Below are 27,936 nucleotides of genomic sequence, written 5' to 3' on the forward strand. Positions count from 1 at the left end.
CCGGGGCTGTGGAGTGGGTGACGAGGAGCGACCAGAACCACTAGGAAAAATTAAAAGGAGCGACAAAATGCACGGGCAGTAATTGTCAGTCGTCTGCTTTCACGTCTCGAGGCTCTTCCGTCTTCGGGACCCCCGGAGAGAGCTTCAGGTTGAGGCCATGACGGCTGCCTGTCATTCCAGGCTGTGTGGTTTTTAGGGATGGCTTCCTCGGCTAGCTTGCCCAGCTAACAGTTAGCCTCACTGGGTTCCAGTGTGGAAGAGATAGCAGCAACAGCTCTGCACTCCTGCTCTCATTTGGAATACTCCCGGGATCGTTGTTCTCCGAGGACCGTGAGACAGTGAGCCAAGCTGTCTGGATGGACAGTTTGACGGCGATTAATTGTCGCAACTTGGGCGTTTTTTCCAGGGTAGGTTTTTCTGGGCGGCTAGGCTCGCACTCGGCCAGGCGACCAGGAGAAGGGATTGTACAGATGTGGCCGTGGCAGCCTGTTGTGTCCCACCGTCTCTGCGCCTGAAGTTGGTAGTTTTTTGTTTTGTTTTGTTTTGTTTTTTAAATATATACACATGTTTTTCATCAGGGAAAATTGCTAAAAGTGTCTATAAAACATTTGCGAGTTTATTTGGTGGTTTAGCGCGCCAGCATCCAGCTAGTTTTCCAGCCTAGCTTCTGAGAAATTCACGCGTCCAAACTAAAACCAGCGCAATTTGGAGAGTGCATCTAATTAAAATGTGCTAATTGCACGTCTGGAGCCATCTAATGTGGACATGTTGCACTGCAGATTTTCTGTAAACCTCTCATTGTCCTCGTAGTTTGTTTGTTTGTTTGTTTGTTTTTTAACCGAGACAAAGCTGTCAAATATTGAACCTTTGACGGCAAAGGAGGCCAGATTCTGCACAAAAGCAGCAAGACCGTCACCAACTCCTGCACTCTGATACTCTCGGCGGTGGTGCAGCCCGGCGCTTCTGGTCAGACGGACTTTCCTTCCACCCTCCCACCCCCCACCAGCTCATGCGGTGATGACTTTGGAGCCCACGATGGCTTGTTGCCTGAGCGAGGAGGCGAAGGAGTCCAAGCGGATCAACGCTGAGATCGAGAAGCAACTCCGGCGAGATAAGAGAGACGCACGAAGGGAGCTGAAGCTGCTGCTCTTAGGTAGGTCTGCATGATCACACAAGTGATTGTTTTTATGTTTTTTTTTTTTTTTTTTAATTGTTGTAAAGATTGCTCAATTTGACCCCGGTGCACTCGAAGCCCAAAACTGCTGGACGTAATTTCACATGCAAAAACGACTGAAACCACAATTGCTCAAGCCACATTACTCAGGCCGCCGCAGGATTTGTTTGGGATGTGATATGCAAAAATCTAAAATCACACGCGGTTGTGGAGAGTGGTTCCTGCAGGACAATGAGTGAAAACAAGAACTGCACTCAGAGCAACAGGCTCAGATGCACAGGATCAGACTCAGTGATGACAAAGACCCGTATAAAAGTCTGAAAATAGACAAAAACCTTCATTGTGGCGGCAAAACCTCACTCTGAAAACATAGAAAATCCAACCTTTTTGGTTTCACTGCAGCTTTGTAGCAAAAAACCCCCCAAAACATTAACAGTAAGATGGAATCACCAAACCACATATGTTGTTAACCATACCGATTTCTATAAAATATACATAAAAGGAGTTCTTTTTTTAGTGTTTTGCTTACTTTAAGCTGACTGGAGTTTCTAGGAGATTTTTAATTAAGTAGACTGACACTTGTCATGGTATTCTTTAAATCTGAATTGGTTAAAAAAATAAATTCCAAGTTTTTCCAGATTTTTTCAAATCTACAGTTGTTATTCATAACTTTCTGTTTCCCCGAGAGATAACACTGACAACATTTTAGCCTCTATTTAAGAACGGAAAGATGGGCGATCGTGTTGTGTAAGGCAGATGTGACTACAAGGCAAGCATCTTGCCTATTTTTTTTGTATCTAAAGTCAGGATAATATAATCTGGAACTGTGAAAAAAAGAAAGAATTCATCTGGTTGTCTCATTGTGAGGATAGTAAGGGAGGTAAACGTCTCTACACATCCCTTCTGGAGATCTGCAGCAAAGAGTAGCTTCATGAAATCACAAATATCTTTTAAAATTATTACCAATTACCAATAATTGTTGAGAGCTCTGGGTATAAGTAATGACAAAAGAAGCAAATCTTTTATTCATATTTTTTTTTTCCACTAACTACTTTGTCTTACCTGAGTCTGTCTTCATGAGCTGTAATAAAAAGCTTTGGATTTTGCTTTCCTTTTCCTTTTATGTTTATGTAAACAAATTCTTACTATTGTGATGAACCTATAAACAGCAGCAGAATTATAGAGTACAGTAACTCTAATTTGCCTCTTTTGTAAAATATACTACCTATAAATCTTGACAAATGAAAAGTAGAATTAACAACATATTCCATTCCGTGTTTTATGAGCCTACTTTAGCATTACCATTGATTTATGCGTGTGTAAAACAAGAGTGTAAGAGTTGGCTTTTAATTAAGTCTGCTACAAAGGAGGCAGCTCTCTCTGGATGTCTGGCCTTGGTACGGCTTTCATTCAGGTGGTCTACTTTGGGAAATGACTGCTGCCCTAGGAGTTGGCTGATTTCTTAATGAAACTGGAGTAATGAAACCTTTGTGCACTGATGTAATTGCGCTGATAAAAGATGCTTGGCCCAGGATTCAGGTCTGCTTCTCTGAAAAGCTGGCAAAGACTCAGGCTCATGTTAAAGGTTACCTATCTCTGGTTTGTTGTCACAGGTGACTGAATACACACTTCCTGCTTCTAAGGATGTTCGCTTTACCAGTCAACACAAGCAAGCATAGCAACTTGTATTGATAAATGTTTCCTTCTTTGACGTCCTTGGTAGTAGTACATATTTGTGCACAAAGTTGAACCGTTTACCCAGTTATTAAATTAATTAAGAACCGTCAGTGTTTCCAAAATCATAATGCTGAATCTTGATATTTCCTGACAAGTATGTCAAGTTACGTGAAACAGTGTGGCCAGTAATTCATTATGGTTAATGCAACGCTACTTTTTTTTCCCTTCTCCCTGCCACCAAAGGAAAATTAAAGTAGATTTTTTTTCTCTAAGAAATATTTAAACAAAGCTTTTCACATTGAAAATGTGAAGGCTTATCACAATATTTAAAGTTTCATCCAGTTCTCGGGTTAAATATTCATCAGTATTTAAAGCTTATTTAAATTTGAGAATTTGTTCTTGCATTATTATGTCATTACTGTGACATTACTTAAGAGTGGTCTCAAAACAATATTATTGTTTATCACAATACACGGTTTCCCCCAGTGTATTATAAGTCTGGCTGGCCACCAGGTTAAGCAATGCTTATTTATTTGTCTTTTTAAAATGTTTGCATTTTTTAAAATTTTATAGTTGGTTTTCAGGTATTAATCTTTAAATAACACATGATTACAAATTTCCTGTCGCTGGATTAATGCCTGCCCCAGCGCCAAACCACTGGTGCTAACACATTTTCTAAGGGAAACCTTACAATAACTTCTAGGACAATTTATCATCCAGCAACATTTAATGTGACAGGCCCAAATATGTGCACCCATCCAACCTTTCTTCTGATGCACATTTTCTGTAGGGTCTCTCTTTAGAGAGTGTAATTTACCAGCCTGCACACAAGCTGGTAGCTCTTGTCATACTGGATACTCAAGGCATTTTACCTGAGAACCACATTCACACACACTCTGTGCAGATAATTTTATGACTCGATACTAAACTGATGGTAAAATTGCTGCACAGGGGTGGATCAACATGCGGGGAGGCCTGAATTGAACTGACATCCTTCAAACTGCAAGACTGCTATTCCAAAAATGTGAATGAGTCACCTCATAAAATTGGCAGACAGTCCATATTTTCACCTGACTTGTCTCTAGATATATATATTTTGTTGTCGTTCTAGATCTGGGGTGTCATCCCAGTCCTCAACGGCTGGTGTCCTGCAACTTTTAGATATGCCTCTGCTGCACCACACCTAAATAGAATAATTAGGTTATTAGCAAGGCTCTGGAGAACTGATCTACACAAGGAGGAGGTAATTGAGGTATTTCATTCCAGTGTTTTGTGCTTGTGGCACATCTAAAAACTGCAGGACACCAGGCCTTGAGGACTGGAGTTTGACACCTATGTTCTCGATGCTCCATAGACTTCCATTTACTGTTTGTTGATCTTCTTGAAGTCTTGTTTCCCAAGAAATTGGAACACCACATTAAGAAGTTCAAAGCTCATTTATGTTTGCTTTTAGATAGGTGGACTGCAAGTATTTGCCGTATTCTGTCTCAGGCTCAAAAATAATCAACCTATCTCAGTAATTGTCAGTTAATTAAATGGGCGACATACAAAGTTGATTAGCCACAAGCTAACCAACGAATTCAGTGCTAGTTCAAAACGAAACTCGAGGAGTGGTTTAAACTGAAGTGGAACATGGTTTATTACAAACTAAGAAGAATGAAGAATGTAGTTTGCAGTCTTAAATAGTATAGCAATGATGGTTGTAAAAATAAAGTAACTACTTACATGTGCATGTCACTTTGTGTAACTACAAGTAACAGCAGCGTTTGCTAAAAGTCAGATGTTGGTTAGTTAGGAAAGCTGCACTTGTTACTTGCCTAATGTTTGTTAGCTTAAATAGATGTATTTCTGACTTTTAAAAACCACATTTTGTATTTTCTAGAGATCGTGGAACTTGAAAATATAGAAATGAACAAAACATTTTCTTCAAAGCACCACTCTACTGAAAACAAACGCATAAATTAACTTAATGCATTTTAATTTGCCATAGTGAACATGGAGAGTGCCAATGAGATCACTAGATTTTGGTAAAGTGTCAATATGCCATCGAGCTGCGGTCATTATCTGACCTCTATTGGATATTGCAAAGCCGTGTTTTTGTGTTAATGTAGATGACCAATGATACAGAATGTAATGCACCCTAAATTTCAAAATTACATAAAGTTGTTATAGCAATAAATCATTTTAAATGGGGGGGAAAATACCCACATTTATGCACTCACTTAATTTTCACTTGAATACGTTTGACATGTAACATTTGAGATGACATACACCTTTCACGAATAAATCATGTCACAATCATTTAATCAGAAGAAATATATATTTCCAGCTTTGTTTTAGTCTATGCTTTTCATTAGCAACATAAAACATTTTATATTTTGTTTAAGCTACATCTTCAAACATTCAATTGAAAAGTGTTTCCTATCAGAGTTCAGATTTCTAGTTTTTCCTGTTTCTAATAATGTAGTGGAATGGTGAGCTCTTGAGAAAATGATTTGGAAGTCGGTATTCTTTATTCTTTCAGTCACCATAAAAATCTAAATTGTAGGAGGCTTGTTTTTTTTCTGCTTCTCATAGTCGCTGATATAATTTGGCAGTAAACGATAATAAAAAGCTATGGTGGGCCGGATTTGGCCGAGGGGGTTTGACATGTTAGGTGTTTCTTTGCTTCAGCTTATTTTGTTTGCTGAGATGCAATCAGATGAATCAGGCGTGTTTAAGCAGGGAAACGTCTAAAACATGCAGGGCAGTGTTCCTGGAGGAGCAGGTTTGGGAAGCACTGCCCTAAACGATGACTTTCAATTTTTAAAATGACTGGCAAGCAATCAATTATTGCACGTTTACACAATACTCTATATTTATAAAATGGACTAGTATGTGCTTTTTCAGCAAAATGTATGCAACTCTGACATTGCTCTATTGCGTTTGTTTCTTTGTTCTGAGTTAAACTGGAAGCTGTTTATGTGGCGTTGTGGTTAGAGCTCTCTAGCTCTGGTCTGATGCAGCAGAGTGAGACGCTCATCTGCTACCTGTAAGAAACACTGTTGGTTTTGTTTGAAGTTTTAGGGGAAGGCAATTATTCCAGCTGTTATTCCGGCAATATGCCGTCATTCCCCTTTGGTGTGGTGAAGAGTGGAGCAGTCGGAAGGGCAGTCTTCTGCTCTGTACTCTGACTAAAATGTGCACAGATTTCATTAAGTTGTGACTTAAGTTTTGATATTTACTTCTTTACATCCAAATAAAATCTTGATCTTCTGTCGGACCAAGTTTAAAAGTTAATATTCCTTATCTGGTAAATGTGTGTCCCTGCCCCCAGTATGTGTCTACCCTGCTCACAAATGTGTGCTCAGACTAACTTGAACAAGTTAGTTTTAATCAAGTGAACACCAATCCTTTTTAATTAGACCTATTGTTGTTTTTTGTGGAGTTTTTTTCCCCGCAGTGCATTGTATTCTGCATTCTGATTGGCTAAACAGTCTCTCCTCTTCTTCTCTACTTGTGTGTCAATAACGTTGCAGTTTAATATGTACACGTACATAAAACAGCTTGCCAAATTTAAGTTTGCAAATTCTCTTGCAATTTCAAGTTTCTCTGAAGCCCATATCGTCGACAAAACATTCTGCACCGACAAAGGCGCTTGTGGTTGGGCCCAAAAGGCAGAGGAAGATGCTAACTATCGGAGAAAAATTTAACTTCTGGACATGCTACTCAAACATAATCCATGGTGGCATATCTGTTTATGAGAATCTTTTTGCCCAGAAGAAAAAAAGAACGACAACAACTTCCTATAAACTATGTTCGTCTCTCAAAAAAAACACACCTGCAAAAAAAAAAAACACTAGAGAGTGGATTCAGGAAAGTTGCATTAAAAATCCCAACTTTGCATAATTTTGCAAACATTGTCACTTTAATGCAAAGTTGACCCTTTTAATGGACTTTAAATTTCAACTTTTAGAGCAACTTTGCATAAAGTGCCATTATTTACCAAATGATACTTCATGACAACAGTCATAGACATTCATAAAGACTCCTTCATGTTCATGACAGGTGTTATATCATGTTTATGACAATGCCATGTCAGTTTTATGAACACCCCGTCAAATAGTGTTACCCAACAAACAAGTTGACGATGGGCCACAAAATTCTGGTCGATGCGTGTCTGCTGGTGATTCATATCCGTTTTCTTTTCGTTTATTTCTTTGTTTTAAAAGAGGAACAGATTATCTGCTGGCTCTTCTTGGCAGCACAACCCGCCTCTTCCACTTTCTCTTCCCAACTATTGCCAGCAAGGTTAGGTAGACACAGGGCATGTGGGTAATGAGAACACATGCAGGTATATCACGTAACTTGTATTTGCACAAAATGCAATGTGACCTAAGAATCTATTTCAAATATGTACTTGGTATCACAAGCACAAACGACGGTGCAGGATCAGATGTGAGAATATTCTTAGTCATGCTGGAGTTGGCTTTTTATTTGGTCATCACGTTTGTCTTTAAAAATATAACTTGAAATTAATTTTCCAAGTTTAAAGTCTTTGCAAGATACAATTCTTACCCATACTTTATTTAATTGTATGGTTAGATTTGGTTAAGGATTAAGAGACTTGAAAACAAAGATCAACATCCAATTTTAAAACGGGTTTAAGTCAAGACTTTTATTTTTAGAAGATTGTTCGACAAGTTGGGATTTTAAGGATAATAGTTGAATTTAATCAAGTTAAGACGTTAAATCTCATCTACACAGCTCTTCGATTCACAACATCAGGGCTGCAATCAGTCCATGCAAATGACAGGCAGAGACAGGACTGACAATTAAAATATTAAGATTTTGAATTAAGACATGCAAAACAAGGATGCAGTTGATCTCGCGTTGCCTAAAAGGGTTAGCATTTATCTGGGTTAATAAGTATTTGTCTTTTGGCAACACCCAAAGTTGTCTCATGCATGGAGCTGCCTACGCCCATTATGGTTTCTCTTAGCAAATCTTACAGTGAAATAAGCAGATAAGCCTCAAGTTGGCCATATTTGTTTGCCTCCATGTTGGCTGCTTCCAAGGCAACGGCAAACACGGTTGGCGTTTGTTGAAATAACAAAACTGCAGACAGTGGAGCTGAACAGTCCACACTGAAGAGATAAAAATGACCCAAAAGAAACTCTGGAGAGTTTGTTTGTACAGCAGTATTTTTGGACATCACAGGGATTCCTCGTATCAGCTCTCCTCAAAGGTATTCAGGCTTGCTGAAGGCAGAGGTAGAGGATACTTTAGGAAGGCCTCACATGTATAATTATGCATTGGTACGACTGATTATTGCTGTGGCTAAATTTAATCTGTCCTTTCCTAAGTAATTTTCATTTCGCATCTATCTGTATTTTCAAGCCCCGTAAGATGAATGGTGCACTGGTTTCACTACATCCGACAGTCGAAACCAGTTATTCCAGGATCCAATTCTTGCGTATTCTTTTGTAAAATGCACATCTTTATTATAACCTTTCCAATTATTTGGTATGTACATAGCAACCGCTGTACTGGTGGAGATGTCAGTCAGCATGTCACTCAATTTAGCTGCTTAAATTACCAGTGGACTATAATAAACAAGTTGGGTTTTGTATGGTCCGTTTTAATGGAGGCATGTCCTTATTCCCTTTTACCACACACTTCAAGCTTGGATTAAAGCTTTGTTTTGCCACCTTCATGTTTTCTGTAAAAGGCCAGATGTGACAGAGGGGTTGAGGTGAGCCTGGCGGTTGCCTTGTCTGTTAGCGACATAGTGGTAAACCCGCATTGTCTGACTTGAGCAGGCACAAGCCAGCTTTGCGTCTTGAGTGAGTGATGTAGCTGTGTGGTTTATTCGACCGGTGAGGTCCAGAATTGCAAGACTTGAATAAATTCTGATGAGAAGATCAAACATAAAATAAAAATTTTAAGGATTTGTTCTGCCATCCCACCATTATTTTAAAATAATAGGATGGGAAGACTTCAGACCGATTTTATGTTCAGTACCGATGTTGATGGTGGGCATTGCTTTATTTATCTGTGATTTGTGAATGGCCAGAGGAATCGGAATCGGCTCACGTTTGCAGGTTTGTGATAGGTTTTATAAAAGAGTAACCCTCATTGTTATGATTTTCTTTGTAATGTCATTAAAGGCTTAAATGTCAAAGCGGGATCTGAACTGACTAAAGCCACAGAACCTGCAAACCGCACTTACTGAATTATTCAGGAACTCCCTCGAATGCTAATGTGTTCTAGGGTCAAATTTGAGGCTACCTGATACCTACGTTTCAATTACCCCCAAAAATAAACACTTCAGGTTGAATTGGGAACATGATCTGTTAGACTTTTTTTTTTCTCTTTTTCTAACCACATTTTATTTTTTGTTTTTTAGCAGATTTTTAGATATAGATTTTAAATTTAAAGCCTGCCCTTTTTCAGTGTTGTTTCACTGAGTCAAGAACGCAGATTGTAATGATGTTGGTTAAAAAATGGGCTTGATACTTGTGCAACACTTTCAATAGATGGCACTAACTACTTTATCGTTTTATCCAATTTACAAAAAATGCACAAGCTTACAGAGAATACATGTCATAGATTATCTAAAGAGTAGGATAATTCCAAAATGTCAAATTACTGTAAATATATACATTCACAAAAATGGTGCACTGTTTTCAGTACCGCAGTATATATATTTTTAGCAATTTAATTTAGCAAAACAGATGGTGTGTTAATATCCTTTGTGCAAGCATATATTTTTAAAACAGTTCTGCAATTATTATTTTTAATACTGCTCGTCTTTGGTCACTGTGATTTCAGTTGCCTGCCAGTTTGTTGTCGCTACAAATAAATTTTACTACTGGAGAACAAATAAAGAATCATTCTAATTCTGTGCTAAAATGAATTGTATTTTAAAACAAACATGGCAAATAAAAACAATATTTTTGTAGTGCAAACAACAATTTGGTTAATTCAAACAGAAACCCTGTGCAATTCCTGTCTTTCTGAAATAATTCCAGAAAGACAGGATTCTTACACTGGTTTGTTTCATTACTGAACTGTTTAGTAGTTCACTGGACCATAAACCATTAGAGCAGACTGTTGTGTGGTATGGAGCTCCGCAACTGGGAAGTGCATCCTGATTAGAGCACCGACATCGGACTGCTGGTGTTTTGTGAAGAGGATTTTCAAGCAAATGGCATGAGCCTATGTCATCCAGAAAGTTTACGACTTCACTGCTGCAAACACAGGAGCTTTACTGGACTTTTTAAGTTGCTTTGACATTGGTGAATTGTTAGCCTTAGCAAAGCTAGCATTTCCTTTCTGCCTCAAAGGGAAAGTAACTTTGAACAACACTTTGTTTGCCTTGTTGGATAAAGAGAGCTGCACATGCGGCTTGTTTTCTGTCTGTACTTTCCATGTTGGAGTTTAAACCTTCCAGCAGCTGCAGGGAGCTTTGGGGGTGCAGAGTGTATTCTGCCGTAAGGAAACTCAGCAGTGTGAGCAGCTGTTCATGGGGCAGTTTAGTTTGATTTTGTCACAAAAGAGTATCTTTAAGTAATGATTTATATTGTGATATTGATTATTTTGACACCCTTTCTAAAGAATCCACAATCCTTTTGAAACCCAACATTCATGTTTTGAGCTTTTGTTGTTGAGCTATGCCTTGTTAAATATAGAGTTACATGTATGCATTTATTTGGAAAATGAAAACTTGAGTTTCATAGGAAGCCATAAAAGCTTCTCATGAAAAGCAAGTCAGGCAGGTGTTTCATTCTTCTCTGTCACGTCACTGTGTTGGTTGAGCAAACCGAGGTCGACACACCCAGAGTTTCGGCAGATCCATAGCAGTCAGGTCTGTGAAGAACAGCATGGTCCCTTTCATGTCAGTGCCTGCCTGGTTCATCACAGACACACATGGTGTCATTAAGAACATGAGTTATTAAAGAAGACTCCACAGGCGAAGACCTTAGAGTGCGAGTGTCCATCATGACATTAGTGGTTTAATTAGCAACACATTCTGGCTCCAAGACAGATGAGTTGCCTGTGCTGGTAAATATGGAGAGTCATGTGAGCACACAAGTTTATTTAACACTTGAGATCCATACTTAAGATATGGATCCAAGCAATAATTTTGAAACTTGAGATCTGAAATTCAATCCTTGATATCAAGTATAAGTGTCTTGTGTTAATAATTGAATGGCTTATTAACTCTGCAGAGTGAGAAGCCATTGAGACAAATTTTTAGTTTGGATTTGCTTTTTTTTTTCCTGCAGCACATTTTTTAATACTATGATTCATTCTTTTACAATGCTTTGCTGCAAGTTTAGACAATTAAAAATCCATGTGAAAATTGTTATTTATAAAAAATGCCCCTACACAATTTTATTTATATTTGTACTTATTTTGTTTTCTCATTTTACCAGCAGGAAGTTTTCGGTATAACCAATTTGATCAGATATTGATCCAGATTAGCTCATCACAATGCCTTTTACCTGAAATCATTCTGAAACTTTTATAGGAATTCAGGATTTTGACGATTTGTCATGTGCAGCCATCATGTGTATCTGTCGTCATGCAGTCTTGCAGCAGAGCGGCTATTAATGTACATACTTAGCAGATTGCAAACTGACTGTTGGAGCTACTAAATTATGAAAACTTTGAAGGTCAGGAAACAAGTTGTGGCCTTGCATGAGTAGTCATCTGTGTTGAACAGCACCTGGCACTGAAACCACAGGATAAACTGGGCCGTAGTCTGAAAAGGACTGTCTACTCAGGAGAACAGGATTTATCTAAAAGATAAAGCATTTTTGTTTTTATCACTCATTTCAAAAAGAAAAACTTGTACATAAATTTATCAAACAAGGAGTTAAATATTTCAAGTCTTTCACTCTTGTGATTTTGATGATTATGGTTTACAAATATTAAAAATATGAAACTCTGTGCCTTTGAAAATTGGAATACTACCTATTGGCTATATTATAGCCGACACATTAATGGGGAAGACAGATGACCTGGCCAACATCCTGGTGACCACAGGAATATTTATGATGGGGGCAATATTAAATCGACACAGATTTCCTTAATTTTGTGAGATTCTCAATTGACCGATACTTGCATGAGAAACTGATCTTGCATGAGAAACCCCAAATTTATACTCCGCAGCCACCTCCATTTATTCTAGGAAAGAAAAGGGGTTTGACATTTAACCCTATATTTCTTAAAATCTGCAACAATCTACTTTTTGTTCACTTTGAAGATGGGATTGTTCCCACACCTGGGCACTAGGCAGTCAAGCAGCTCTCTCTGCTTCTTGTCCTCTCTGATACGACTGCAGTCAGTTAAGTATTAATGCAGACGACGGGAGTGTGTTTTGTACAGGACGTCAAACGTGCACAGAGTGAAAATAAATGGTGAGAGTACAGTCCCCTGTGGTGCTCCTGTACTCCTGACACACAGTCCTTTGCTCTCTTAATCTGTGGTCTATTGTTCCGGTAGTCATTAACATGTTTTCTATAGTTTTTGACTTATGAAATCTAAAACTTCTGGCAGAATTAGGTTAATTTAATCTTTTAATTTTACCAAGATGTTTCTTATGTCAGGAAGGAATTTTGCAGTGTTGAATTGACCCAGAGCTAAAGATTATTGTGATACAGATAAAGTATTTGTCTGTTGAAATGCCCAAAAAATATTTTCACATTGATTTTACTTTGAAATGTACTTTTTCCAAAACTGATAGTAGTCATCTATCAGAAACGTTATTGGTTGAATGAGAAATAATTTTCAATCCAAACCTGTTAGTGGTCTAAGTAATTTTGAGTTTTATTACAATATAAAAATATAATTCGATATAATAAACTATTCAATATTTGCAGTTACTCCAATGAGTGAGCCAACAACTTATCTTCAAGTTCTATAATAACACACATGCTTACAGTTTGGTTGAGTATGTTAAAATAAGCCCTCTTGTTACAGTAAAAAATGTTCTTTTAGCACCGAGTGGGAGGAAACTAGAGTGGAAATACGGGAGAAAAAAAGACAAACCAGGTGAATAAAGAACAGTTGCCAAAAATGTTCATATGTTATGAAAATTAAGATTCTATTGAAACGAAGTAGTTTGATCTCACATTGATGCTTTAATAGACCGCGCACAATAGACACCTAAAACTATTCTATAAGGTGTCCTGAAAGAATAGTGATACAAATAAGTGATTTTAAAGAGCTCTATTTGTGTTTGAGAGACTATGACTGCTGAAGAAAGGAGGAATAAATGGTTGTTTTTGCCACGCTTGGCATTACTATAACAGTACCACAAAAAAATCGTGAAACACATTGAATGCACAACATATGTGCCTTATATGTTGTCTGAAATATTTTTTCACCACTGCTCTATTGTACAGATGAATGCCAAAATCATTTTCACTCTCAATTGCTCAGAAAACATATTTTTTCTTTAACAACAGCTTTATATACCTTTGCACTTGAAAATATTTCTTCCAGTGTTTTCAATTTATCCTCTCTCTAACATGGTTGAATGTTTCTGACAGTCTTGCTACATGCAGATTTGTTTTGGTTTCATCCTGTGGTGTTCACTTGAAGCGGGCCAAGACTTATGTTTTTAGAGGGACTCTAAAGATCGACTCCACATCGGCTCCTCCCCAAACTGCACAGTCCGAGGAAACGTGCTTGACATTCATTCAATAGGGCTGTGAATGCACTTTAGCATTTTTAGCTGTTTTTCCCCCTTTGACCTTCCATATTTCATGTTATGTGTAGCTACTGTTAAGCAGGGCTCCTGCACAGCAGAAACTGTAGAGTCCTACATGACCCTTTATAGTTTCTCATCAAGGCTCCTTTGTGGCGAATAAAGTTTAAATTCCTAATATAATCTTGGGAATAGTTCCCACAAATGGACACTCAGCAATAATTAAGTTTTTCTACATCGAGTCGGGCCTCCAGCTGTGCCATCTGACCCAACTCTGGGCTGTTTAATTATTGCAGTAATTAAAACTCTTTGGACATCACTTCCTGTTTGATGTGCTTGGATAGGCTTCTCAGGAATCATTTACTCAAAGTGCTGTTTGCTTCCTTTTTTCACCCTTTGTGCCTCTGTTTTGTCCCTCTTGTCTATTTTGCAATTTTTTTCTCTGTGTTGATGCTGAACTTTAGGAGTTTATTTTGCTGAAGGAGTAATGATGCTCAGGTTTTTGCTTTTAAGAAGAGTTATTATAAATTAGCTGCATGACGTAGTACTTCTGTCGTTAGCTCGTGTGAAAATAAAAAGATTGTGTTGTTTTAAGTCAAAAGATTGTGTTGTTTAATCCAACACCCTGATAATCTTTCACTTTTGTTTTGACTCGGTTGATTTTTATCTTGCTTCTGTTTGATCCAAGTTGATCAGTTCTTAGTCAATGTAGCTATTTTCTCTGGAGGGTAGCTGCCATACCATAGACACGTTGGGGTAATTTTGCTGTTTTGTGGATTAGTGCTGAAGTTAAAGCTATTTGAATACATCAGAAAGGCATCTCAGCATGATGGGATGGATACTTTTCTGTTGTTCCTCCTCAGTATATCTTGTCAATTTTGGGTGTGACCATTTTATCAGTCTATATCCAGCTGGTGATAAACAACAAACATGTCAAAGGGAAAAACATGAGACAAATGATCACAAATGGTTTTCTTTAACTCAAGTAAATACTGGTGGGAATTCACCAAGCAGTTGCTGTCTACAAGGTGCAACTCAAAGTTGCTGTGGTTTTGCGCTTGCAAACACAATTCCTGTAAAGTAAACTTTGAATCATAATAAAACCACTTTAATAAAGCATCACATTTTTTGATTTTAACAAACCAAAAAATGGCAAGTTGTTTTTTTTTTTTTTTTTTTTTTTTTTTTGAGAGTGAGGTACATTTGGGTTATGGAATAAGCAATGGAGCTACAAAGTCGAAAAAGGATGTGACTCGCATGAATACATTGAAACATGACACCGCCATTTTGAAATTTGTTTCACTCTCGGTTTGTAAAAAATTCTAGTTAGTGTTTTCCCAAAACACCGGAGCCATGTGGATGTGGATGCTTAGTTTCCCCAAACGCCATAAATTTCTTTTGACTCTTTTGGTTGAGGATGTTTTTTTTTTGTTAAAAAATGGAAAAAACTCAAAGCTCTCTGAATACAAGCTGAAGCCGATCAGCTGGTGTTTTCTGCCACGTTTTTAGAAGTACAGTGATGATGGAGTTGCTATGGGAACTAGCATTACCCCTCAGGAGTCGCTCCAATGAGTTTATAGTTGCTTGTCCATTAAAAAAGCTTCTGCTTGCTATATCAGGCTGGCAACAGTTACGTTGAGTTACACTGATCAAACATGCAAAACTCAAATCCACTGCAAGGTAAACACGCTTTAGTTTGTCTATGCAGAGTGTAAAATGAACCATCCTTCTCTAAATGCTAGATGGTAGAGAATATTACCAGACTGCAGATGTATGGGGATGTTTAGTTTGCTATCAAGTGACAGTGTTCAATTAATTTCTTTCACTCTTGAGCTCTAGTGAATTTAGAAATTAATCTGGGATAATGCATGCTTCCCGTTGCCCTGTTTTCTTGTCTAAGATTGAGTAAGGACAATATAGATGCAGTGTTTTCCTGACTTTTGCGTCCTTAAAAACCAGTGGCAATTCCCTCTTCTTTTTTTTCGATTGAGCTCTTTAATAAAATAGGAAGCAGGGTATCTAATAGTGTCTTGGTCCAGTTGATCCAGAGTTAAAGATCTTCAATCTGGGAAGGAAACTCCAATGTTGTCTGACCTGCTTTACTCAGTTCAAGATCCTGTCTGGTTAGAACCGTCGCAAGGCACACAGCACTCCCTCACTGTACACTCCTGTCTTCATATCCTTGGAAGACATTTTAATCTTTTCTTCTTAGGACGCCTAGTGGAGCACAGCACACATTCTGTTGTCTTAACAGCCGCTGCTGTTTTTCTGCAGAAAACTTGCTCCAACTAGTGTAAATTGTTATGAACAGATGGACTCAATACAGTTCACACAATTTCTGAAATACTGACTTTCCAAATAGGAAACTGATAGAAATTTTGTCCACATTCTTACTAAAACCTTTTAAAAAACCTTTTTATATGACCACTTAATATCTTAGCTGCAGCAAACAATTCTGCTTTGATGAAACAGACCATGTTTGGGATGGGCAATTATTGTATTCTTTATTCTTTGTGTTGTTGTGTATTGTCATATACACAACCACACATGGACTCATATGCCACTCATTTACTAGGGATGTGTAATTTTATTGATTCTACGATATTTATTGATATTCTTCGATTTTTAATTTTTATCCGTGAGTATCGATCAATTGAATACTATTGAGTTTTAGGTTAAATCCACACAAATTCATGCAATAATCGCATGAGAAAGTAAAGCGACTCCAAAAATTTCCATGTGCAGGATTTTATTTTTTTTCTGTTTTTTTCCTTCTACCAAAAATTGGATTAAAAAGATCTTCAGTCTGGTGCTTTGGTCTCAAATAGCTCTTTTTTTTTTTTTAAGAACAATTATGTTTACAGAGACTTCATTTATTTAGTCATTTCTGCTGTTTATTTTGGATACTTAAAATATCTTCCAGCTCCAGTGTTAAATGTTTATTAGAAAGTAAAGTTTATTGATCTTTGAGCAATTTTTCTTTTTTAATGTGACAGGCCTTTTTGTTTTGTTTTGTTCTTTTTGTACATTAAGTGAAGTGGGTGAGTCCCTGTTTTGGTTTTTTTGGTTTTTTTTGGTTTTGATCACCAGAAAGAGATTCACTGCTGTTTGGATTAATGCCCAGCATTAATCCCACATACTAGTGTAGCTTTCTTCAGTCTTACCCATTGTCATCACTGAAGTGTGAGTGGACACCAGTTTGTTGCAAACACACCTATTTATAATCAGAGTTGGGTTTATAAAATGGAAATGATTATTAACAAGCAACAGATACTAATGTAGAAGAAGTATTAGCTTTGATGTCTTCTACATTTCAAACAAAGGTCTTGTCAATAAGTAGTCTTTTAAGTGACTTAAATAGATGGAGTAATTATAAATGTTCTTTTTATTTGCATTTTTTAATGGACTTCATTGTACACACTAATTCTACTCTCATGTTTGCAGAAAAACTAGAACCACATTGTTTTCAAACATTCCCAGTCTTAGCCCAGCACTTTTAGCCACCATTACATTATTTTGGTCCATGGTCATTAAAAATCTGTAAAGTCAAATTTGTGGTGTTTTCCAGTAGTTTATTTGTGATTTTTTTTTAAAAATGTTTTTTTGTATTGTCTTGTCTTTTAGGGACAGGTGAAAGTGGCAAGAGCACGTTCATCAAACAGATGAGGATAATTCATGGGACGGGCTACTCAGATGAAGACAAAAAGAGCTACACCAAACTGGTCTATCAGAACATCTTCACCTCCATGCAGGCCATGATCCGTGCCACTGAGACCCTCAAGATCCCCTTGGAGAATGAAGAGAACAAGGTCAGCTGTACAAATGGGATGCATGTCAAATAGCCCTTTACCTAAAAATCTTACATATTTAATGTAATTGTTTGACAATATTTTCCTACACCTGCTTACAAATAATTTACAAAACATCTGGCAATTTGTTTGTAATTTTTGTTTGTTTTTTTTTTGTCTCGAAATGGTCTCACACAGAATCAGTTGTAAATTGATTCTTATCTCAACAAACAATGATTTAAAATTTTGACATGACAAAATCTACTGCAAAGAAAGGCCATTGGACCCAAATTGATTCAACTTAAAAATGTACCTTATTCTCTGCCAAAATGTTGATAGCTACATCTTAACATTCTTGGCATCTATGAATCTAGGAAATTATGAAGACAACAAACGGTAAAATCCTATATACCATAATTAGTTGCTGATTTTATTGATTTATTTTTAGCATAACGCGTTTCTGGTGCGAGATGTGGACGTGGAAAAGGTGTCGACGTTTGAAGAGCCGTTCATCACTGCGATAACGATGCTTTGGAAGGATCCCGGGATCCAGGAGGCTTACGATCGTAGGAGAGAGTACCAGCTCTCCGATTCAACCAAATAGTATGTCTGTTTGCTCTGTACTGTAATTAATTACACTTTTTTGGACGGATCTGGAAGAGGGAAAACATTGATGGTAGATGACAGAAACTTAGAATGCCATTTCTTTGAATCAAATATAAAATGGCCTCATTTGGCTCAGTTAGAAAGATCAAAGTTTGAAAATAATACTCATCTAATTCATAGTTGGATTGTAATATTTATTCAAGTGAAATGATAATCTAAGGTATTCCTATGCATCTGTTCTGTATGACAGCAGATATTGTTGAAGTCGACTGTAATCGGCATGTAATGTTGAGACGGATTAGTTTGTCCACATGTGCGCTTTTGTCATATCTTATGTTCCCTGCATTTTCGCAGTTACCTTGAGAGATTAGGAGTAATAGCAGAACCAGAATATGTGCCCGACCTGCAGGATGTGCTGCGGGTTAGAGTGGCCACCACTGGTATCCATGAGTATCCATTTGACCTGCAGAATATTGTATTCAGGTACTGGTCCCACGTTCTGCCAGTAAAGGCTGACAAACTTTAAAACTGCTAGTGAGCCAATGGGAAACTTTACTACCTTCTCCATGTACCCTCCGCTGCAGGGACAGGCTCGGCACTAACAAATTCCCAATGGTGGCTCCGAAAGACTATCTGTACATATTAGCAGGCAATATCAATTAATTGGTTGGTCTTTGGGAGCTGCCATCAAAGATGAAGCTTATATATCTAAGGAAGTGGGACCCCAACTCTTATCTTCTTGAAAATGGTCCTCTGTCAGTATATCTGAACTCACATTTTAAGGTGTTTAATCTGCTGTGATGCTTTACTCTCTTTTTCTTTCCTCTCTCGTTTTTATTTCCACTTTCTTTTTCCTTTAGCTATCTAAGTGATCTGGGTCGTATCTCCGATGCGTCCTATCTACCAACCCAACAGGATGTACTTAGGGTTCGAGTCCCAACCACTGGGATTATAGAATACCCTTTCGACTTGCAAAGCATCATTTTCAGGTAGAAGACAACGTTCACTGCTTTATCCAGTCCTGCGTCTGCACCTTATTTCTGCTTCAATCCTTATTAAGCTGCTTTGTTCAAAGCATTTAAACAAATATGGGGATATATTTGGTTCAAATCTCAAAGTCTAATTCAACATCTCATCCAGTTGGCAATTACCTTTGCAGTTTGTGGGTAACAATTAAAAATGAATTCTCCACTACTGACTTCATTATTGATTTATAATTAATTTCAGATTGTGTGAAATGGGATTCTGTCAAGGGATTATTAGCAGGTACTATTTACAGTAGATGTGGTGTAGATAGAAATCGTAGCTAACTTTGATAGTCATATTAGTCTTCTTCTAAGTCAGACTAAATAGAAACAATATTTTACACTGAAGATCCAACTTAAAAAATTAACAAAATAACAACTAAACAGATGTACAAATCTACAATTATCTAAAAATTTAATTGCATAAAATTTAACATTAAAATTACATCACATTTAATAACAGAAAACGACAGTGTCTCCACAGCTATGGATTATATTGTGTAGATGAGACAGTGAAGATTTAATAAGAATTTTAACCAATAGAACTTTTGGTAAAATTGGCATAACATTTTTATAAGGAATAATGATACACTTATTATAAACCAATAAACTTTTAACTATTATAGATAAGACACCAACGACTAACTGCCTCACTTTGGAAGAAAGATCTGATTTAAAAACTCCTTTCTGGTTCATTTAGCAACACTTTTGTTAAATAAGGTAGTTACAAATGCAGCATTTCTACTGACTCGCTTGCTATGTTGCTGGGCTTTTTGAGAGCCGCTGCAATACTGACTGCAACAGAAAATCCTTCCTGCCCACTGCCATCAGGGTCTACATCAGCTTTTTGAAGAACCTTAAATTAATGAGTTGCAGCATAATTTATTCTCCCTTTGAGAATGATAAAAAATATTGTAATTGAATTTACAGTTTGGTTAATCTGATCACTTATTTTTGGATATTGTAATTTCATTGACCAAGAGCTTCTCGTTGGTGGAATAGTGAATTCTGATGATGATCTTTGAAGGTTTGTGTCTAATTAATGCAGTGAAGATGAAGGCAGAAAAATAGTTGGGATGCAGGAGGCCTGACTGGAATAGAGCCAAAATGTGGACTGTGTTTGTTTTATGCATCCTAATCACTTGGCTGTCTTTTTTTTTTGTGTGTGTGCCGAATATATATAAGTGGATTTCCAAACTTTAATTGATAAATCGATCAAATTATCAAGTCGGCATAGATAAATGAAATTCTCAATGATAAGAAATGTTTTAAAGTTTAAGGTGCATCATAGGAGCTAATATAGCTCACAATTTTTGTGTTTCTCTTGGGAGTAGCTTCCTTTTCTTTTGTTTTCAAATAAGGAAGGGAAGAAGAGCGATTGCAAATCGATAGGAAGCAATCATGTCAGACCCCTCCCACGTTCGGCACAGCTAGAAATAACTCTGCTCGCAATAAGGCTGCGTTCAAGAGGTTTCCAGCAACCTTGCTGCAGCTTTGCTGATTGGCTTTCCTCTGCTCGACTGTGCTGCCTTTGGCGGTGAATCACTGAATAAGCTCAATGACATCAGTTTTGTGCTGTGGGCTATGAGGGTTTAGATTGAGGTGTATTTCAATGGGAGAAAGTGGTTGATTTAGATTTAACTTTAGCAATTTATTAATGATGTGTTGTCACTTTCTTGTCGTTAATAACATGGCTGGTTTAATGCATGATGAGGTGTTCTTTAGCTGATGCGTAGCTAGAAGAATAACACTCCTTGTGGGTCTAAACTGGCTCTGCTTGCAATTAACTGAGATGGTCACAATTGTTTTGACAACAATCTCCATTAGGATGGCTGCCTTCATTCTTAATTGGCGTTAAACGTAACAGAACATGTGGTTTGGCTACAGTGGTGGAGCTTATGGGGTCAAGTAGGTCACTTGTCATTTTGAGAGGTGGTTTTATTTTGGGGCTGATTTTTGGAGCAACTTGATTTTATCTTTAGTGTTGCTTTTTCTGGTCACTTCACCTTTTACAGGTTGATGGTGTTTTAGCTTAGTATCCCATAATAAAAGGGGAGTTTTTATGTGAAGTTTTTATATTTTGCTTTTAGCCTGATATCAAATTTTTTGAAGTCATGTTTCATATAGATGGAATATTTATTATGAGGATATGTACATGGAAAACGCATAATAATTCCCTTTAAAGGAAAAAGATAGATTTTTGCTACTTTGTTTGATTTTATTTAAAACCAGTAGTTCATGTTTGAAGTCCTTTCACTTGGTTTCATTTTAAAAGATCCATTAAAGCAATATCTCAAACAAATGCGTACCACAAAGTAACCAGAGTCGAGAAGTGCTGCATTGTAATCAAAATTTCAACATGTTTTAAAATCTATAAGTGTTGCTTGCTGCTTGAGCTTTCCGTTGCATGTATATACATTTTGTACGTCTGTGTCGCTAGTTTTTTCTTAATCCAAGGGAGGATTTGCTCTGTCCACACTATTTTATTTCAGACTTTCTGGTCATTATTTTTGTTTATCTTCATTGTTAAAACAGGATTTTTGGTTTGCAGATGATACTGGGTTTTGAAATCAGGGATTTGTAGTGATGCTGTCATAATCTGGTGATCCATCTACTAATGTGTAAAAAAAACAACAAAAAAATAGTTTTCTTCCAAAAATCCAACCCCTATATTCTGTTTTAACCATGATTATTTACCAAATTATTTCACTGGGTGCTCTCTTATAACGCTTTCCAATCATTCCTATTACCTCTGAACATTATTATATAAAATTGTTGAATAAGAGACGTGTGCATTCTGCATTTCAAATGTTTCAATTTACTAAACCGAAATATTATCCATTATTTTACTCTTGGAGCCTTGTTAATGACATCTAGACATAGCATTGATTGTAATTCTGTGTCATGTGTTTCTGTTTGATCTACCCCATCCTGTTCTGTCAGGATGGTGGATGTTGGGGGTCAGAGGTCAGAGAGGAGGAAGTGGATCCATTGCTTTGAGAATGTCACCTCTATCATGTTTCTGGTGGCGCTCAGCGAGTATGACCAGGTTCTGGTGGAGTCTGACAATGAGGTAAAACATTAACGCTCCTTTTCTCACAGCTGCTCTGGATATTTAGAATTTTTTTAATGGGTTTTTTTTCTGGCAGTAATTTTTTTTTTTAATTAAAGACAATCAAAAGTGGTACCATTAAACAAAATTTAACTGTCTAACTTGATCTATTGTATAATAGGAGATGTTTTTTTGAAAACCTGAGAGGTTTGTTGGGGAACATTTATGAAAAAATGGCATGATGAAGACCAAGAAACACATTAGGAAAGTCAGACCAAGAGTTGAAAGGATGTTTAATCCAGTGTAAGAAATTGCAAATGCTTTCTTTTTAAAAGTCATATATATATATATTATCATAATAAATATAAAATAATATTGTGATAAGATTCTAAATCTATATTCCCCAGATTAAGCTACATCTAGTGCAATCTTGGAAGAGGAGCTGATGAAAATGAATGAATGAATTTAGATTTTCTCGACTGTTTTTAGTAGCCTTTGCAAAGTTGAATATAATTGCTTACATTTACCTTATGCAAGAATGAACGCAGATGTTTAATTCATATAAGATGGAACAAATGACATTCACCCAGTAGATGAATTGGTAACTCTTGTTTCCTGTTAGAACCGTATGGAGGAGAGCAAAGCCCTGTTCAGGACCATCATCACATATCCCTGGTTCCAGAACTCCTCTGTAATTCTGTTCCTCAACAAGAAAGACCTGCTGGAGGAGAAAATCATGTTCTCTCACCTGGTCGACTATTTTCCAGAGTTTGATGGTATTCTTATTACTTTACATTTCACTTTTTTTACATTTGCACAGATTTAGTGTCGCTAAATAAAATGCTCAAGTAATGTGCTCTTTGTCACCTTTGAACTGCTGGTGTATCTTTTTTGTTTTTTTTTTTCTTACTTTTGAGTGACACCTTGTGGTGGTTATGTGCGCTACAAGACAAAATTAATTTTTAAACGTATATGTACATTCTTTCACAGACTCACTGCTGTAAATTTTCACACTATACACATTTATCTAAAGTTTTTACTTTTGTTCTCTATTCCTTTTAAGGCTTTCAAATTGATTCCCGTGTTGATTATTTTGCCAAAAATGGACAGAAAGACAAAATTGTCCGGTGTCTATGAAAACAAAAAAAACATTCATATTGAGCGTAATCATGAGATGGTCGTTTTTCCCAGGTGCTCAGCGGGACGCTCAGGCAGGTCGAGAGTTCATCCTGAAGATGTTTGTGGATTTGAACCCAGATAGTGACAAGATAATCTACTCTCACTTCACGTGTGCCACCGACACAGAGAACATCCGCTTCGTCTTCGCAGCTGTCAAAGACACCATCTTGCAGCTCAATCTCAAAGAGTACAACTTGGTGTGAAGGGAGGGTCCGCTAGTGAGATGCTGGCCTCTCGAGACACACTTGGTGCAGGAATTACCCTCCAGAGACGGACACCTGCATGAAACACACTGCTGCACAAAGAGACGAGCAACGCTTCATTCTTTACCAGACCAACGCTTATCCCTTTTTGCTCCTTCTCTTCATGCGGCTGTTTGGTTTGTTGACAGTTTAAAGACTTTTCTGTTTTGTGGTTTTTACTAACTGCTGGTCTTGCACAGTCACAAATTTAAATAGAACACTTTTGTCCTCTTTTTGGATGCCTCTTGGCTCTCTGTTTGGCTCACTTTTTTTCTACACTACATTATTATTTGTCTTTTAGCGTTGGAGGTAGGCAGGAGTGGGAGGGGGCATCTCTGGGTAGAACAATCCTTTGTGGACAAAGGGCTCTCTCATGCATGCTATAGACTACAGCATGGGTTTGTGACACCAGGCTGCAGATTACTGGACTCTGCTTATCTGCGAAGGATGACTAATTTAGGCAATGCTGAGGTGCAGTCAGGTACTTAGTTCCCTGGAACTCCAATTGCTTTTTTTTTTTCTTTCTTTCTTAATCACCCTGATTTCCAGCAGAGCAGATACGCTCTAATTGAATGTAAATAAGGTTTTGATGCTGGCCACGCAGAGTGAGGGCTGTTACAAAGATGACAAATGTTCTCTCTTCACTTTAAATATATTCAGAAATGTTAACTTCTTGAGCCTATTATTTCTGCTATTGTCTGTTAATTATGCTGAAGATGACTACTCAAAGGAGTACATAAGAAAAAGTTGCAATTTAACTATCAATTCTGCAAATGGTCAGTGATAACATGAGTGGTATTTATTACTGTTGTTGGAGTTTTCACATTGCCAAATTCAAACTAGCTGGGGTTGATAATTAAAAATATATATATAACTTTGTCACCAGGACAATGTCCATTCTTTAAATGTTACATATTGAGAAAAGAGATTAAGGATCTGAAGTCAGAATCAATTGGGTCAGATTTCCATGTTTCTCAGTGGGATTTTTTAAATGTCAAAGTTTGAATTGCTCATGTAATTAAAATCATGTTTTCTTTTTTTCCCCATTTTAAATGCAATTGGCTATTCCTGATCACTACCATGGTAAGATGTCAGGAAACTACAGCTTTTAGGTTGCTGATTTAAGCTTCCGTTAGTCCTGAACATTCATGGGGCTTTTTTTTTTGCCAAAATAAACACACAGTAATCAAATAGAATATTTTTTTTTATTATTTATCACAGCTCTGTTGACTCAGTATTCCAAATCTTATTTCAGATCATTTTTTTTCCAGCTTTGTTAATGGAAAAAAAATTTATACTGCTGTAAAATATCCAAACTATTTTATGGACAAGTGTTCTATCTTTCTGATGATGCATCATGGTTAGTTTTTGCGGGTCTGTTTTGACATAATTGCTGATTGGGGAAAATAGTGTTTCCATGTCAGGTTTGTGCTTCATGCAAATCAAAACAGACAAAAAAAGAAAACTTTATGGTTAAATATTTGCTGTTTTAAAGATTCTTGCGGATTTTTGGGAACATTTGTAAGGAAGGCCGTTGGCTATTGGTACAAATCCCATATCACGTGTTTTTTCCGGGTAGCTGTTGAAATACTTCTCTAAGATTTGTGATTGCTATTTTTGTCTTCACAATGTAATTCAGGTGAGTTTTCATAACTTTTTCATCATAAGGGCTACTCCTAGCAGATCTGATTGAGCTGAAAAGACTATAGAAGACAAAAAGAGCCAAAGGTGCAATTGATGACCGGGGTGAGTTGGGGTTTTGGCCAGCTGAACTGAGTTGGATGAGAGTTCAGGGAGGAGGAATGATGACGCTCCTGTAGGAAGTCTGGCCACAGTCCACTTGTTTCATTTTTTATTTTAAATGTAAAGAGGAGTGTCCTGAATGTCCAATTGGTGTCCTACCTGTTGGACTGTGCCGTCCAGTAATTCTGATAGGATTCCACAAAGGGTTTTTTGACCGTAATTGTTTTCCATAACGTGCATTTGCCTTTACATCTGCAGTATTTCCATGTATGACTTTTAACTTTGACCCCTTGTCTGAAGGGCTAAGATAATTTGATCCTCACACTGTTTAGAAACACAAAGAACTGGGAGGGTCTTATGAAAGAACGATTTAGATTTTCTCATCTTTTATTGTTGAGCGGTTGGAACCGTCATGAAGTGAAGTGTTCTGTGCTTTGCTTTGGGTTTTTTTCCAACCAATTTATGTTGTGAAATACTCAAGGGATTAACATTTTGGCTAATTTTCTAGATTTCTACACAGTCTTGAAGAGAGATCGATTTGATTTAATCATTATACAAGTTTGGAAAACGGTCAAATAAAAAACCTCAGAAAGACTGTAGAATAAAGGTGATGTACATTTCAAAACTTTCTTATTCTGACATCAAAAGGAAAACTGCTCTGAATATCTGACAAATTGAGGGCTGTTCAATGTCAGATTTAAGGTCTATGTAGCACATTTTTAAAATAACTTTTAAGATTAGTTACTCTGGCTCTAGAGTCAAGTTAAAACAAGCTTAAACAACTTACAGGAAGTGCTTTGCACTTCAGATGTCTGGAATGTCATCAAAGCTGCTGGAAAAATAAGGAATTTCAAAGTAGTTTGGAAATTGTTAATGAAAAACCCTGAGTGCCACATCCCTCTCCCTCACTTTTTTTAAAAAGATTGTTTCGGAGCTAAAAGTATTTCTTTAGCTCTAGATATTTTCATGCTTGATGCTTAAAAAAAATAAGAAAAAAAAAAGCAGCAAATTAATCATGTTCATAAAGTTTGTTTCGAAGTCGCAAGTTAATTTGGTGAATGACTAACATAACTACACAGCAGACTTTTGCATTGTTTGGAAAAAACAGTATGTCCCCCTCTGGGTGATAATGATTTTGGAGATTGTCGTCCATGGCTTTCAGGAAGCATGCTGATCTCCCAAATTTCAGCTTACCACCCTAAAACAATGTGTGCAGCTTTTCCTCCATTTGATCAGTTGTCTTCACGCACACTTGGTGGGACTCTGTAAAGATTAAATTGTCGACTGTCAGATTTCCAACTAGACTTCAAAAGGGGCCAGCAGTGAAAGTAACATGGCAATGACACAGTTATCGGAACAGCTGGGTTACTCCTTTTGAATCCTTTCACACAGATTGCTACTTTGCTTTGTTCTACATGTGAAACATTTTCAGAAGTTGTTTAGTTCACGATCCAATACAAAGACGGTGCCAAAAACAGACATCAAAAATGATTTTGAATCTGACCCAACACTGGTACATTTTACTAATGCATTTCTTGAAAGATTACGTTTTTCCCCCCAGAAGAAGCCTCAGTATTGGTCTATTTATTAAAGTGCTTGCCACGTAAAGGTACTGAACAGGTCCAATAGTGGTCAGAGCAGTGAATGAAGAGGAGGATGATTCTGCTGAGTGTTTACATTCACCGTTTTCCCACCCTCCTTTTTTTTTTATTTGATTGGACTGTGGACTGTCCTGCCACATTGAAGCTACAACACTGCAGTGGGCTTGCATTTGTTAACGTAGATGTCCATTCAAGCATTGTTGGTACTTTGAGGTGTGTGTGTGTGCATACACAATTGTTTAAGCTTGAGCTCCATCCTGGTCGGAGGATTGGACGTACAGTGATTATTATTAAAAGCTATCTTTGCTTCTTGTTCAGTTTTCTTTTATAAGGTTTACACACCTTAAAACGTGGACCACTTTAAATTACTTTTTATTTGTTGTTAAATCAACAGTTAAGTTTGTGTAGTGGTGTACAAATTGAAAGTAATGCTTTTTTTTTTTTCTTAAGTATACCAAATGTAAATTCTGTACAATGTGTGCCAATCCCCTTTCTTTGTAAAGCCAGACTTATCAAGTGCCGATGTTGTGAAAAATCAGAGGGCCTGTATAGTTCCACGGCCCACTTTTTAAAGCAAACACTAAGTATATGATTGATTAACGAGAAAAAAGTACACTATTATATATTTAAGATTAATGATGAACTGCTGTTTTTAAGATGCGTGTCAATTGATTTGCATGTCTTGTGTCAGGTTGGGGGAGGATTTGGGTGGGTGACAAACTGTTCTTGCGTCACCCTTAAGAGAAGGGTGGAAATGGTTATTAATTTACAGTATTTTAGCCATATTTCTCTTTTTGTATGTTTCATTTCAGCCATTGTTGCCTGAACCTCATTCAAACATGAAAAATGATGATTTTTACATAGCCTTCTCCTTTTAAATGTTTTCAATTGGAATAAACTATGTTCCTATACTCTCCTCTTGCATCTTTGTACATTTACTGGTGTTACATATTTTACTTTCTGTAGACATGTCAGGTTTTTAAAGCAATTGCCTGTTTTTTTTTGTTGTTTTTTTTGCCCCACCATTTTTCTACAAATCTTTTAGTTTGGGTTTATTATCTTGAAGCACAAGACTGGCCTTTGAATGTAGGGGAAAAAAATCAAGAGTTTCCAAGCTACAGCCGAAATTATGTTTGCAAGTCATCTGAAC

The 27,936-nt window shown here is 37.1% G+C and overlaps 1 protein-coding gene across 1 annotated transcript; it reads left to right on the forward strand.

Moving 5' to 3' along the window:
• Window positions 1–27,702, forward strand: LOC129371651 (guanine nucleotide-binding protein G(q) subunit alpha-like). The gene is made up of 7 exons (XM_055048358.1): window positions 1–1,153; window positions 17,175–17,359; window positions 17,787–17,941; window positions 18,805–18,933; window positions 21,913–22,042; window positions 22,644–22,797; window positions 23,213–27,702. Exons 1-7 carry the CDS (start codon window positions 1,018–1,020, stop codon window positions 23,401–23,403), a joined length of 1,080 nt encoding a protein of 359 aa, XP_054904333.1. The 5' UTR covers window positions 1–1,017; the 3' UTR covers window positions 23,404–27,702.
• The last annotated feature ends 234 nt before the right edge of the window (window positions 27,703–27,936 follow it).

Source organism: Poeciliopsis prolifica, unplaced genomic scaffold (genome assembly GCF_027474105.1).
Source record: "Poeciliopsis prolifica strain line A6 unplaced genomic scaffold, Auburn_PproV2 SCAFFOLD002, whole genome shotgun sequence".
Taxonomy (NCBI): domain Eukaryota; kingdom Metazoa; phylum Chordata; class Actinopteri; order Cyprinodontiformes; family Poeciliidae; genus Poeciliopsis; species Poeciliopsis prolifica.